At 46.6% G+C, this 14,864-nt stretch overlaps 5 protein-coding genes across 5 annotated transcripts; 2 read left to right on the top strand and 3 right to left on the bottom strand.

Annotated features, from left to right (window-relative positions):
• Positions 1-219: 219 nt before the first annotated feature.
• Positions 220-801, bottom strand: T310_3746 (uncharacterized protein; the record flags this gene model as incomplete). Its single annotated transcript, XM_013473386.1, has 2 exons — positions 220-455; positions 651-801. 2 exons carry the CDS (start codon positions 799-801, stop codon positions 220-222), a joined length of 387 nt encoding a protein of 128 aa, XP_013328840.1.
• A 232-nt stretch (positions 802-1,033) lies between these two features.
• Positions 1,034-2,010, top strand: T310_3745 (uncharacterized protein; the record flags this gene model as incomplete). The annotated part of the gene is made up of 4 exons (XM_013473385.1): positions 1,034-1,282; positions 1,349-1,414; positions 1,476-1,544; positions 1,594-2,010. The coding sequence occupies 4 exons, from the start codon at positions 1,034-1,036 to the stop codon at positions 2,008-2,010; spliced, it is 801 nt and encodes a 266-aa protein (XP_013328839.1).
• A 3,346-nt stretch (positions 2,011-5,356) lies between these two features.
• On the bottom strand, positions 5,357-7,399 carry T310_3744 (uncharacterized protein; the record flags this gene model as incomplete). The annotated part of the gene is made up of 2 exons (XM_013473384.1): positions 5,357-7,089; positions 7,156-7,399. The coding sequence occupies 2 exons, from the start codon at positions 7,397-7,399 to the stop codon at positions 5,357-5,359; spliced, it is 1,977 nt and encodes a 658-aa protein (XP_013328838.1).
• Positions 7,400-8,691: 1,292 nt separating this feature from the next.
• Positions 8,692-12,686, bottom strand: T310_3743 (uncharacterized protein; the record flags this gene model as incomplete). Its single annotated transcript, XM_013473383.1, has 5 exons — positions 8,692-8,944; positions 9,002-9,117; positions 9,189-10,268; positions 10,301-12,418; positions 12,474-12,686. 5 exons carry the CDS (start codon positions 12,684-12,686, stop codon positions 8,692-8,694), a joined length of 3,780 nt encoding a protein of 1,259 aa, XP_013328837.1.
• A 1,123-nt stretch (positions 12,687-13,809) lies between these two features.
• On the top strand, positions 13,810-14,864 carry T310_3742 (uncharacterized protein; the record flags this gene model as incomplete). Its single annotated transcript, XM_013473382.1, has 2 exons — positions 13,810-13,812; positions 14,461-14,864. Coding segments are annotated over 2 exons (407 nt in total), but the record flags the coding sequence as incomplete, so codon positions are not given.

Raw genomic sequence — 14,864 nt, 5'->3', positions numbered from 1 at the left:
ATTGTGTAAGTTCTCGGCACAAGTTGTTTTACAATTAGAAAACCAAAGTTTCTAATGATGATTGGCCTGGGAATATCTTTAATACGAGAATAAGGCCCTTGATCTTCTTTCTCCAACCTACCACCTGTGGGCGATCCCCAGTTCGAATGGACAGTAGTTAACTAGTTAGTTAACTAGTTAACGTAATCGGACACCGAGCTGCGCGGTCTCCCCAAAAATTTATGTGTATTCAACCACCAACGCGACCATAAATCTTAAAGCGACAAAACCGCCAAGCGCTGGACAATCCCCCAGAGAAGGTGCAAAGCTCGACACTTGCATCTCTCTTCCATGCTGCTCAGAGTGGCGATAACTTCTTTCCATATGTAGTAGGAATGGCATATCTTTATAACCTGGTTGAGCTTGAGGATATTGCGAGTTATGATTGGATGCTTCTGGAAACGTAAGTGTAATCACTGCCTATTATAGCTAGCGTGCAATTATCGCTAGCCGCAGGCAAGCACGCGGCGCCAAAATGGCTATTCCATACTTTCAGGTTGCGGAAAAACTTGGTCCTTCTGACGCAGAGAGGGAGATTCAATTAGCATAGATTCTTCGGTAGAAAGTCAGCTTCATGCTATCCGGAGCTGTATTATACGTGCTTTGCGAACCTTTAAGCCGGGCCCGTAGCGTTGATTCTGGCACGTCAAAGGCCTGCTTAGCTGCTCGGGTGCTTGATATTTGACCATTCTTTTTAGCTGCAATTGCAAGCATAATACGGGCCTCCTTATGAGCGGCAGAATCTGCTGTTTTTGGTGGCATGTTGGGTGGTTGAAGCTGTTAGAGGCTATTGAGGGCGTCGCGTTGGCTGAAAGTGCGCCGCTCGGTTAGGGAATCACGTGTCCAAGAGCTTATGATGACTTGGCTCTGAAATCATCACTCCAAGTCTCCACTTATCCATCACCGCAACAAACCATTTCATCAGTGGGTCATCAAGAATATTACTGCGTCGATCCCTAAGATTCATAAATTCAAGTTACCACTTTTACTAACAATGACACCTCCAAGTTTTGCTCCTGCAATTGTCTTGCCACCTTTTGATGTTCAGAAGCGGCTTGCTGAACTTCAGAAGATGCTGGACGAAAATACTGTGCCACAAGAGCAAAGAGCTAATATTACACTTGCAATTGAGATGTATCGCAAGGGAGAACTTCCAAGAAAATTGGGGGAACTCACTCTTTTTCAAGATGGCAAAGTTACAACTCTAGAAGAGATTCACGGCAAGTCGCCCTGGTGGGCAGAGGTATGTCTGAAGTTACATTGCAATATTAATACATCACTCACATTTACTTATGTGCTATACTTGAAGGGAGTTGGATACCAGCTTATGCAAACAACTAGAGATCCTTCACAGAGTTCTGGTCAGAGCAGTGAGGTAAGTTGTAATGACCTTTCTCCCCCCTCTGTCTAGTTACAGATATATCTGACATTATAAGGCTCTGACAGCTCAGCAATTTGCCCAACGAGCAACATACAACTATGTCAACGCTTATTCTGGCCATGAGGTATTAAGGCCGTTCCTTTTCTCCTTCTAATTATCTAATCCTTTGTTAGATTCTTGCGAGGATGAGATTGATTCCTGATTTAGGGGGAACTGACGCAGCCGTCAATGTTTCAATACTGAATGATACTGGAAGTACTGTACAATCAGTCCTCCAAACTGATTTGGCTGCAATGGGGTTGAATCCACAATATGGGGGACTGGGACCGGCTGTAGTGGTTCAAACTGCCAATGGACCAGTGAATCGGCAGTCGATTTTTGTTGAGCTCCAACTGATGAGAGCTGACGGAACAGCGGCATCAGGGTGGATTCGAGAGCTAGGCTTGATTACCCCTCCTGGAGCAGCCCAAATGCGCTTGACTGGTGCAGGCATTCGAAACCACCTCTATTTTGCAACGGCACCAGGGAATCAGAATCTTTACGTTGCAGAAAAGAAAAACGGCATTATGTCAGAGCTTCCAGCTCTTTGAGGATTTAAGCGAGCTACCGAGCAAGAGCCATCCGCAAAAATGCAATTGCATGAAGACTCCAACGCCATCAGGGACAGGTGGAATGACGGTGTCAATTTAAATAACCTCTCCACAAGCATGGTTTCCAGGGCTCAGCTGATGGTGTCGTTTCAAATAAAAAAATAAATTGGGTTGTTTCATAGAAGCCAACTTTTCTACATGCCACATTTTTACAGCTAATACAAGCCATTCCCGCGAACGCGTAAAAGGGAATTTGAATTCCATGGTCACTCTTATTTCGCTTCACTCTTCAACAGGCATGCGAAGATCTCCAGGCATCCCAGCTAGCCGTCTTGTACTTCTTGGCCACTGGTTCAACCAGTGATGGCTCTGAAGGGTCTACAGTTAGGACAACTGAATTCCTCCATTATTTCGTTCAAAGATCTTAAAAGTAATAATTGTTTTGCACATCCATAGAGGGAGGCTGAAGAGAGAGCAGGTATTGAACAACGCTCAGTCTGAACTAAAGGAAGAGACAATATTATACGTTACACAAGTCTATTTAGTGGGACGGTTCTGCCAAAGCGGCCAAAAGCGGCAAGATCCCACGCTATCCCTGAATTGGTAGCCACTGGGGCAAACTAAGCCTCATCGAGGAATGCGATCTCTGTAGCCAGTAGGCGGTGGATAGGGCACCCGTTTTGGGTGCCCCGCTTGCCGTCTTGAATATACTGCATTAAAGTTGCCCATCTGTAAGTATGAGGAAGACAGTAAGGCAATAATAGTAGTCATTATAAAAGGTTTGATAGAATGATGTTATAAAATAGTGGTTAGAATATAAGGGAAACTTTAGCCAAGGCTCCTTTCACTAAAAATAGACGTCATATACTGATGGCCGAACTACAGCCCCTTGCTAGTGCGAACTTCCTTCAGCTGCTCCAGGCTGCTATATTGCTGCCATATTGCTTCCTCATGCCCGTATTAGCTCCTGGAGCCTGCCGTAGTGCTGTTGCTGGCTACCCTGCTACTCTCCTTAGCTTCTGCAAGCTATCTCTGGCTGTCCTTTGCTCCTGTTGCACTCGGTCACGTGATAAGTTAAAGCAGCCATGCTGCCCGAGCAGAACTAAACCCGGTTGCGAGCTATGTTCGATTTGATGCACGACTATAATAGGTAGTTTCAGTTCCATGCTTGTCAGTTGCTTGCGGGCTGGGCTGGGCTGTTTGATGATCCCATCCCATCCTATCTCTAGGTTAGACAGTTTGAAACATTGGCATGATGCAGACGCGGTTCACTCTATAGCTATATAATGACCCCCACCTTACAGTGAAAATGAAGCAAAAAGCAACCAAACGTAGTAAAAAAAAAACCAGCAAAATGCCACCCAATATGCGAAATGATGCAGAAACAAAACAACAAACAAACAACCCCTGATCCGGTTTTCGAAATGCAAACAGAGTGCGACTAGATATATACATCATCAGCAGTGCAGAAATTGTGCCGCTGATAGCATGTATTCCCCCACTGTCGTGTCTCATGAATCATCAACCTCAACGAGTCTCTTCTGGTCCCATGCTTTCTTCGCTCCCTCAAGGAGAACGTCCAGATTGCCGCTGTTTTCGCACATGCCTCTGAAACTGCCGCCCTCCTTGCTGATCAACACCCATGGATGGTCGAATTCAATGACCTTACCGTGGTCCAAGACGAGAATTTTATCGTAATCGATGATGGTCTGCAGTCGATGGGCGATGGTGATGATGGTGCTATCCTTCAAAGTCCCGAAGCGTCTCTTGGATCTTAGCGTCCGTCGCGTAGTCAATCGACGCGGTCGCTTCGTCCATCATCAGGACTTTAGGATTCTTGAGGAGTGCCCGTGCAAGACACAGGAGCTGACGTTGTCCTTGCGAAAGATTGGAGCCTGATTCGGAGAGTTGTTTCTGACGAAAATGCATCTCCCCGATGTCCATTTACGTTATGCAAAATTTGGTGCAGTCTTGGCACCCCAAAACCTCAAAAAATTGCAACTTTTGTATCGGAAGCCCTCCAAACCACCAAAATACTGATTTTTCTCACCAAATCCCATCGATTTTTTACTGAATTTGTCATATCTGAGGTTCTTCTGACTTTCTAATTAGGAAATTATAGCCTATGTCTGTGCCGATATCGAGATTACCCCCGTATCGCAGAAAAAATGGCATCCGAGGCGACCAACTCTCCAGAATCCTCTGCACCCCAACCTCCAGCAAACGAAGCAATCCCCGGAGCTTATAGATACCCTCCTGAGCGTCCTCGTCGCCGTCTAACGCGTGGTTTGAGTCCTGTAAAGCGTGCTCAGATATTGCGATATCTCCTTCTGGATGGAGACCCGATAACATCGCCAGCGAGTGTCATGTTGCTGTCCGCACTGTCTATAACATCCAGAACAACTTGATGAGATATGGAAGCGTCTGCAGGCCGCATTACAGGCAGCTGGGTCGAGCTCATAAGCTGTCAGACGCGGATGAAGAAGCTCTCTTCCAATATTTGCTATCTGAAGGATGGAGGAGCCAAGATGAACTAGTTTACTGGCTTTGGCATGAGCGAGGAGTCTCAGTCAGTCAGTCCACAGTCTCTCGTTTACTAAAGCGTCGGAATTGGACGAGGAAACAGCTCAGGCGTATCTCTCTGGATCGAAGCGAGGCTCTTCGTCGCGCGTATCTCGATGACATACGGCGATTTGCAGCGGAAGACCTTGTATTTGTGGATGAGTCTATATTCAACGAGAAAACTGGCTGGCGTCACCACGCCTACGCTCCAATTGGCGATGAAGCTCGTTATAGAACTGATATTCGGCGCGGAAGGACATGGAGCATCTGCGCAGCGATGACACTAGAGGGTTGGATGCCCTGTACTGGCATCAAAGAGGGATATTGGACTTCTGAGGATTTCATCGAGTGGGTAAAAACACGTCTTTTGCCTGCAGTCAACCAACAACATCGTCAGCCCATGGTTATTGTTATGGATAACGTGTCTATTCATATTAGCGAGGAGGTGACTCGTATGATTGAGGCCGAAGGACATCTCATACGATTCTTGCCGCCATACTCGCCAGATTACAATCCAATTGAGCTTACTTTCTCGGTTCTGAAGGCTTGGATGAAGCGTCATTGGGTGTTCCTGCGGCAGAATTGTGATTCTTATGGCGATTTCCTAGAACTGGCCATCAGAGAGAGCAGATGTGACCGTTTTGCACGAGAACAATTCCATCATGCTGCTGGAGGTGTCTATATAGAAGAAGAAGAGCTCATCCGCTTCCGCCGATTCATTGAGCGGTATGAGAAAGATGATAGTATTACTATATAAAGTCAAATCAATACAAAAGACACGGATTCAGAATGTATCACCTGGTATAAAACCGCCTCCTCCCTGAACCAACTGATCGAGCGCCATAGCTGCCTTCGTTTCCTCTTTTAGATGGCGATAGTAATCTTTAAATTTGTGTAATTCAGATTTGAAACCGCGAGCAAAGCCGTCCGAGATACCTGCTTTTATTGCGCGTTGATACATCGCACAAGACCCATCCTCCATTTGTTGCAGTTCCTGTATAGACCAGTCATTGGCCATAACAGTCTGCTTGGCATGTTCCCATTTGGCCTTCCTCTCAGGATTCTTAGTATTATTAATCTTCCAGTCAAAGAATGCAGCAAGTATATCGGCATCGTCTTCGTTGGCATCAATCGGACTAGAAGATTTGGGTCGAACTGGTGTTGATTCACGCAAGGGAGCGGACAGATTAGGAGGATCCTGTCTTCCTAATAAGGGACGTAAAGGGTTATATAGAGACTGTAAATGAGGCTGCAGCAATAACTGCTGTTGTTGAAGCAATAACTCACGCTGTTCCCGTTGCATCTGACGGCGTTCATTGCGCTCCTCTCGACGCTCTTGTTTCTCCTCCATTGCCTCTAATTGATCCATCATCCGGGCCTGCAACATCTGTTCTGCATCTGCTGTTGCATCTCCATTAGGCGCTCCATTGCTGTCTTGGTTTGCTGTAGGGAAGACTGCTTTAAAAGGCTGACGAGATTGACGAGTTATAGGGCCCTGTTCCCTCTCCCAATACCGAATAAGCTTGTAGGGAGGCTGTTGGAGCGTCGCTTCTCCACTTGCAATCGAATTTGCCCACATCTCGTGCTGAGCAGCGGTAATATTATAATGGAGATTTGGATCTGTAGGATCAGGGAAACAGTAATTATTTTTGTTTGTACAATTGTCGTCAAGACAGCGGTATCGCTCCATCAACTGACGTTGAAAATCTCCTGCAATCCGTATGGATTCTAGGCGACGAGAATGTTGCTCCAACAGCCTGCCAGTACGATTAGAACGCGTTGAAGCAACCGGAGGAGAGCTTGATATAGGAGAAGAAGCTTCATCGGTGGTTGACTGCTTTGGAGGCTGAGAGGATTGTCTTGACTTCTTTTTATTTCCTTGCAAGGCTTCACAGACCACTTTGATTTCAAAATGAAGCTGTATTTGGCTTCTTGGGAAGGTCTTATGTTGCCTATCCAGTAGAGCAAGGATCTGCTCCGCTTCGGCATTGGTAAAATCGTCGATATCGTGAGCTTTTGATCCTCCACGGCCAGTCGCCAGTCTCACGATTGCTGTACGGCTAATAACTTCATAATCTTCGTCCTTAACGAATGGCTGAAGCGACTGTAGAAAGATCTCTTCAATATCTGCAATATCGAGCGTACGGCGAGTAGAATCAGGCAGAGCCTTGCGAACAACCAACGTCTTATTGAGATATATGCGTAGATATAAGGCCACAGGGTAGTCAGCAGCGCGTAGGAGCTCATCCATCTCTTCTTCTATATCCGATGTCGGAATATAGGTGTCCTCCTCGGCTTCTTGCAACCTGCGACGGGCTTCCTCCACGCGTCTCTTGTATACGAGCTTCTTAAAGCGTTCTTTGGTGGTATAAAGCGCTCTGGCAGCTTCCTCTTCCTCGTCCTCAGCAGGAGGCTCACGAGGGGACTCATTATCAACGGATTCCTGCAAATCGGATACTTCGTCAGGAGCATTGGCAGGAGTATCGACCGGGGCATCGTCAGACGCGTCACCAACAGCTTCAGGACCGACTCAGTAACGGCTTCATTGGATATCTCGATCTGACACGTTTTGACGCGTTGGACGTGCTGCATGAGCGTTTTTGCTCGCCGGCGCCTTTGCCTGAGGTCTCTCAGCAGAACTCCTTGCTCCAGACGCTCTAGACGCTTCAGACGCCTTCTTTTGCCTCATTTTTCTTATCTTCCTTGCAGCGGCCATCGGAGTATAATTGCCAGCGGGATCCTGGTTCGGGGCTGGGGATGGGATGCGAGGAATGTGCTTCTTGCGAAGGTCGTAGGGTATGGCGGCAGGAGCGCGATTCGCAGACATCTCGATATCGGTTTGAATATAGGCTATAATTTCCTAATTAGAAAGTCAGAAAAACCTCAGATATGACAAATTCAGTAAAAAATCGATGGGATTTGGTGAGAAAAATCAGTATTTTGGTGGTTTGGAGGGCTTCCGATACAAAAGTTGCAATTTTTTGAGGTTTTGGGGTGCCAAAACTGCACCAAATTTTGCATACGCTAAATTTTCTGACTAAGCTCCCGCCGCTTTGCTCCCCCGCTAAAACCCTCCTGCTCCTATGTGCTTGCCCTAAGCTCCTGTTCTGCCCTCCCTTCTGCTGTGGCCCAACCCTCATCCTCCTCCACTGTCGACGCGTCCCTGGCGCTCTGCCATGTTGAAATTGTTAACTTTAGATGAGATGCCTCCCAAATGCTTGTTTCGACCCCTGGGGTCCATTTTGCACCCTGGGAGGTTAATTTCGCACCCTAACTCATATATAGAGAAAGGAGAAGTGGCTATTGCGACCGCCATGGACTCGACTCTGCGTGATAGCGACAGCTCTTTTGGCTATTATTTATTGATTATGTTTTTACTGCAACTCAGTACTTGCTTCGTTTTCTATCTTACACCATTGTCTGCATTTGTCCGCTTTAGATGCTCTCTTTTCTATATTATGTGTTTTGGCCTGTCTTGATATCACCCCTCTAATTTACTACCTTTTCCTTTAACTTCTTCCTTGACACCTGGAGCCTAACGCTGCTACGCGTCTACCCAATGCCTCCCAAAAGGAATGTCAAAGCCTTCCTTCAGAAGGCCCGCAAGAACGGCTCAGACGAGAACAGAAAAGGAATCAATGGCGAGAAAGTCAACAGCCAGTTGCGTATCGGCTAGCTGCAAAGCCTGGCCTTAAGAACAACTGTATTCAAGGCGGCTTAAGCCCGCAGCGACGTTGTTAGAGAAATAAGGGAATATGTTGCCCTTGAAGACATAAATTTCAGTGGAACAGTTATGGGCCGCTGCCGAAGCAACCTGTCGCTCGTTCCCTTCCTGTATCCAGACGCCGTTGATCTGGGAACTTGGTTGGACTGTTATCGGGAGAAAAAAAATAATTCCATTTCGAGCCCAATTGCTGTCTGACCAGCTATGTGATATGACTTCGCAGCGTCTTCATACAATTCATATCAATTAGCTCAAAATATCCATTGAGAGGTTTGAGACAAAGTTCTCGGTTATAGGAGCTAAACAAAAACAAATATAAGCCGTGGAGATGAGAGTAAGAAAAGAAACCGAGACACAATCTCACTGTGCTCACAATAGGAACATTCCTTCTTTAGTCAGCCAATTTTCTCTAGACTCTGCATCCTGACCATCTGAGCATATTGTCCCCCCTTAGCCATCAGGTCTGAGTGGGATCCGCTCTCCACAATCTCCCCAGCACTGAGAACATAGATCACGTCCGCGTTCTGGATGGTACTTAGACGATGCGCGACGGCAATAGTGGTCCGGCCATGGCGGGCGGCATCAAGAGCGGTCTGGACGGCGGCTTCGGACTCAGAGTCGAGGGCGGAGGTCGCCTCGTCGAGGAGACTGACAAGGTAGCAAAGTTAGAAAAGAGTGTCACAAAGATGGAGAGGAGCCCCATACAGAATCTTTGGCTCGCGGATTAGAGCCCTGGCGATTGCAAGTCTTTGTTTCTGGCCTCCGGAGAGGGTCGTCCCCTTAGAACCGATCACGGTATCAAAACCCTCAGGAAGAGATGTCTGCAAATGTGGCATAAGTAATGTACAACAGCAATTGGTGGGACACAGTCAGGATGGAGCTTGGCACATACGATAAAATCATAAATATTGGCATCCTTGCAAGCTTGCACCATCTTCTCCATAGAGATCGATGTGTCGTCCACAGCCCCAAGGAGCAAGTTGTCCTTGATAGTTCCCCCGTACAAAAAGGGATCCTGGCTCACTATAGCAAGATATTTGCGGTAATCCTGAATATTCAGCTTTGAAATATCTTTTCCATCCAAAAGAATAGCACCTGAGTCAGGCTCGTAGAAGCGTTCTATAAGCCCGATGCATGTGGTCTTTCCACAACCACTTGGTCCAACGAGAGCAACGTATTGGTTAGCGTTTACGCTGAGACTGAGGTTCTTCAGAACTGGATGTCCGGGTCGGCTTGGATAACTAAAGTTAATGTTTCTGAATTCTAGCATCCCCTCCACTTCAGCGGTATGGGTGATGGGAGCAGCATCAGAAGCAATTCGCGGTTCTCGGCTAAACAATTCCTTGAATGATTGTGCGGCTTGCTTTGCTCTGCCCATATCAGGAGAGTAAGAGAAAATGCCACCCGCAGATTGTGCGCCAAAGATCACCGCAGTAAAGCAGATGAAGAATTGAAGCATTGAATACTGTCCCGATGAGATCAGGGTCCCGCCATACCAGAACCCCAGAGCCATGCAGAGAAAGGTGAGTGACTGAGAAGCGGCATAGAGAACTGATGATCTGAGTGTCGACGCAAGATTATGCGACACTTGAGATGTAAGCAGGTCGTGGTAATGATGACACACGTCACATTCGCGGGTCAGGCTGGCAATGGTCCTGATCCCCGATATGGCCTCACAAGCAAAGTTCGCAGACTGATTGTAGGCTTTCCGTGCCCTCACCTCGAATCGAGCAAGCAACCAAAAGCGAGCGAAACCACAAAATATAAGTACAGGAATTGTGGCGGCACAGGTCAGACCAAGCTTCCAGCCGATGGCGGTTGAAATAGATATTGCAGCTATCAAAGTGGTGATTAGAACCAGAATTGCTCCTAGTGTTGCTCCACTGATACCAGCAAGGCGGTTGGCGTCAGAAATGAGAAGCGAAGTCATAGCGCCGGCTGAGTTGTTCTCTTGCTCAAAGTAGGCAATCTCCTGAGATAGGTTCGAAATGCGTGGTGTCTAACGCGGAATATTAGACGCTCAGATGCATAAGCAAAGGCAACACCTTGCACGATAAAGGCGAAAAGCTCAACAATTGCCAACATGAGATACATGAGAGACCAGAAATTGATACCACGGCCCTGTCGGTCGCCAGGAGGTGAGGAAAGCGTCGCAACGGATTTTCCCAGGAACACAGCTTGTGTGGGCATTCCCCCACCGCAAACAATGGAGCTCAATAAGCCGATTGTCAAGATGATCAAGTCTTGTTTTTGGAAAGACCATATGAAATTAATCAAAGTAGCTGTGGAATATCCATGAATGCGATCCGCAATGGACTCCACAGGGGCTTCTAGGCCTGATTCGGGCTCGTACCTATTTGGTTCATGTTGCTTGAGCCATGTGGCTTCCTTTTCTTTTTCATTTATCTCATCAATTGACTGGTCCAATTCTTCAATATTGGATTCCGAGATTCGTTGAGCCTCAACAAGAGTTTTATATGTTCCTCCAAGAGCAAGAAGTTGAGCGTGGGTGCCTTGTTCGACAATCTTTCCCTCGGATAGTACGACGATGTCGTCTGCGTCTTTGATTGTTGAAAGTCGGTGTGCGATAACGATGGTTGTTCGCCCTTCGACTATAGCTGCTTTATTGATTGCTTGCTGTACAATGCTCTCAGATTGGGTGTCTAGTGAAGAAGTCGCCTCGTCGAGAAGTAGAATTTTCGGGTCGCGTATAAGGGCCCGAGCAATGGCAATACGTTGTTTCTGACCACCGGAAAGAAGGAAACCTCTCTCACCAACATTGGTATTGTAGCCATCCGGAAGACCGATCAAGAAGTTGTGTGCGTTAGCCTCCTTCGCCGCTTGGACCACAAGTGCACTCTTTATCTCCCGATCCGCATGCTCGAACTCTGTCCCGATGAGACCGTACTCAATATTCTGGTAGGCGCTACCCTGGAACAAAACAGGCTCTTGACTGACTAGAGCTAGCTGCTGCCGCAGCCATCTTAAATTGAGCGTTCGAAGATCATGGCCGTCAAGAAGCACCTGCCCTTCTATCGGATCGTAGAATCTCTCGATGAGTCCTATAATCGAGGACTTTCCGGATCCAGAGATGCCAACGATGGCAGTTGTTTTTCCGGCAGGAATTGTCAGGCTAAAATTTCGCAAGACATCGACTTCGGGCCTTGTTGGATAGATCAGTCTCACGTTCCTAAACTCTATGTTGCCCTCAACATGCTCGAAGATGTCCCCATCATCAGAAATTGGATCAGCTGGTAATTTTCGATCAATCATGCTGAATATCCTCCCACCGGCAGCGGTTGCACTAGATAAAGCTCCTATATACGGCGCAATACTGCCCAGGGAAGAGCCAGCCATCATAACCGCAAGTAGAATTGTGAGAACATCGGAAAGTGTAGCATCCCCTGAAGAAACAAATCGCGAGCCTTGCCAGAAGCATAGCCCATATTGTAAGTATACAATACAGAGCATGGCTCCGATCAGGCAGGACGAAGCTGTCCTTGACTTAAACCCCCAGTTTGACACAATGGCCAAACTCTCGTCAAATTTCTTCGCCAAGCGGCCATTTGTGTCGAAGGCGACAACAATCTTGATCGAACTAAGAATCTCCTCAGCAAATGTAGCAGCAAGTCCTTGAGATTCCAACGAGAGCTTGTTGTACCGGGCAATGAATTTGGCCACAACCGCTATGGATAAGAACATTGCGAATATGCCTGAAATGAGAATAAGAGTGAGCTTCCAGGATTTGACAAATGCAATTATCAGCGCCGTGAAAAACGTAGAGACACCAGTAAGGGTTAGTCCAAGCTTCTGGGAGATCCCGTCCTGTATCAGGTTCATGTCAGAGGTTATTCGACTTGTGACCTCCCCAGCTCCCAGTTTATCGAAGAGTCCAATGTTTTGTGTCAGGACGCTGGAAAGGTAATGTTCCCGAAGTTGCTGGACGTTGCGCTCCCCGTTGTGTATGAAACCGACCGTGGAAACGTATACTGTTAGGAATTCTCCAACAGCAAGGTATATGAAGTACAATGTCCGGTGATGTAACTGGGCAGAGAAGTGTGAATCGTCCACTGCGCCTGCGAAATAAGCCTGGAATGTGCCTGCCAGTTGGCCAAAAACAACCTAAACCCATTGAGCATCCAAGTTCTGTTCAGCCTTGTCCATGGAACTCACGTACGGTCATTAGAGGCAGAGCGGCTCCAGCAGCAAGAGCGCAGATAATGCTAATAGAGAGGATCAGGCGGTCAAAGGAACTTGAATATCGAAATAGGGCTCTGTATGAGACTTTGATTTCCGGCATCTGAATTTGCTGCCGTAGAATCTCATTATCATCCTGGAACCCTGTTACATCCTTCTTTTCAAGGCCTGTTGACACGGAGCCTGTAGTCATTGCGTCGCGAGGAGGGCTTGTCAAGGAATAATGGTGCGTCCCAAAGTATTCTCCGACTTTGCAACGAATTTCACGATCGGTTTAGAAAATTTGACTGATATTCGAAAGAAGAAATGAGCGATGACTCGCGTCGATAGGACTAAGAGCACAAAAAGGCCGAAAGGACATGTTTTATAAAACTCATCGGAGCGCAATACCAATCGCAACTAAAGCACTAAACTACATGAGGCAAACCGTATTAATACGCTGGTTCGTATTCCGGTTTTGGTCTGGAAGTTCGGAAGGCAAAAGCTCCGAATTTCATTGCATATCTTGAGTCTACATCGTCCTCAATGAAGCCAAGTTAACCGTGCCCCCAGGATGACCCTCGATGCTCTCGGACCCCTGCAACCTACCGACGGGTTGACGCAGAAAAACAAATTATGTAGAGTTTTGATTGAAAATATCAACACCAAACGTAGAATTTCATGAATCATTTTGATGTTGGGCTTTCCACTAGGCAATATGGATTTGTCTATATTTTTACAGTTCGCTGTTCCAGAATAAACTAAGTTCTGTAATGGAAAACTACCCTCTATTTCCTGTCTCCATTAAAATAGATTATCATCTGCATTTATTTGGTAATAATTATACAGGAGATTGCTTCGAAGATCCATGCCGAGTAACATTTTATACACCAAGGTAAAATTTAGCTCCTGAAGTTTTCTGAATACTTTAATGCTTGTGAAGTTGTTGTCTGGAGACACCACTCTTCAAGTATAAAGGCATTTTAGAAGTCAAAGGGCGATGGCACCGGTCTTAGCAAATTTGAGTTCTATTGTATAATCACTTCAACCAGAGACTTTGTGTGGTTTGCCCCTGTCACCACTATGTATGATCACGGCCTGTAAGGCTATAAAGGCACATAGTCTTGCTTATGCGGCATTTGGGGGTGTACTGTAAGTGCGCAAAATAGCACACTATCGATCTATCAATCGACAGAGTACTTAGAGGCACCGCGGTAACTTCGTGGCATATTCTTGGCATGTAGCCGTGTATGTACTAAGTGTCCGAGGCGTATTCTTCATCTGGAATAAGCTTGTGTCTAGCCAAACCAGTAAAGTCTATACTTTAATGTCAAGACATGGTAAGGTGATTGCACTACTTGACTCAGATACATTCACGTGGGGTAACCATGTTATAACAAATGGACTTTGATATTGTTTGTGACTGACGCGTTGATTTGCATCACCAGCATTCCTATCCCTAAAACTGCCTTGTGAGGTCTATATGCACTGGATTCGGCTTGTATGGGAATATTTTGTCAAAAGGCTCAGCAATTGCTAATAGAATTATATGCTGGAGGAATCTTAGGTGGCAATCTTAGCCATTGATTGAGGCGAAATTATATGCGTGACTCGGTGTTAACCTCTCAGGTCGGCCTTAAGTTCGTGTCATCATGCCTGGCAAGCAGGCAACAAAATAATAAACATCCAAGGGACTTCTTCCAAGGGGCGGACGTCTCATTGTAAGGTCTTCAGACTTCCCCAGTTGAAAGGTTACAACCAAGTCTATTCAAGTGTTCAACAAAAGTGATCAGCTAAACTTTACACGCCAATGATGTGATTTAGCGTATGCAAAATTTGGTGCAGTTTTGGCACCCCAAAACCTCAAAAAATTGCAACTTTTGTATCGGAAGCCCTCCAAACCACCAAAATACTGATTTTTCTCACCAAATCCCATCGATTTTTTACTGAATTTGTCATATCTGAGGTTTTTCTGACTTTCTAATTAGGAAATTATAGCCTATATTCAAACCGATATCGAGATGTCTGCGAATCGCGCTCCTGCCGCCATACCCTACGACCTTCGCAAGAAGCACATTCCTCGCATCCCATCCCCAGCCCCGAACCAGGATCCCGCTGGCAATTATACTCCGATGGCCGCTGCAAGGAAGATAAGAAAAATGAGGCAAAAGAAGGCGTCTGAAGCGTCTAGAGCGTCTGGAGCAAGGAGTTCTGCTGAGAGACCTCAGGCAAAGGCGCCGGCGAGCCAAAAACGCTCATTGCCAGCACCTTCCAACGCGTCAAAACGTGTCAGATTCGAGATATCCAATGAAGCCGTTACTGAGTCGGTCCCTGAAGCTGTTGGTGACGCGTCTGACGATGCCCCGGTCGATACTCCTGCCAATGCTCCTGA

Source organism: Rasamsonia emersonii, assembly GCF_000968595.1.
Source record: "Rasamsonia emersonii CBS 393.64 chromosome Unknown ctg1118621760079, whole genome shotgun sequence".
NCBI classification, from domain to species: domain Eukaryota; kingdom Fungi; phylum Ascomycota; class Eurotiomycetes; order Eurotiales; family Trichocomaceae; genus Rasamsonia; species Rasamsonia emersonii.
Note: the sequence above shows the minus strand (reverse complement) of the source record. Positions and strands in the feature narration are given on the sequence as shown.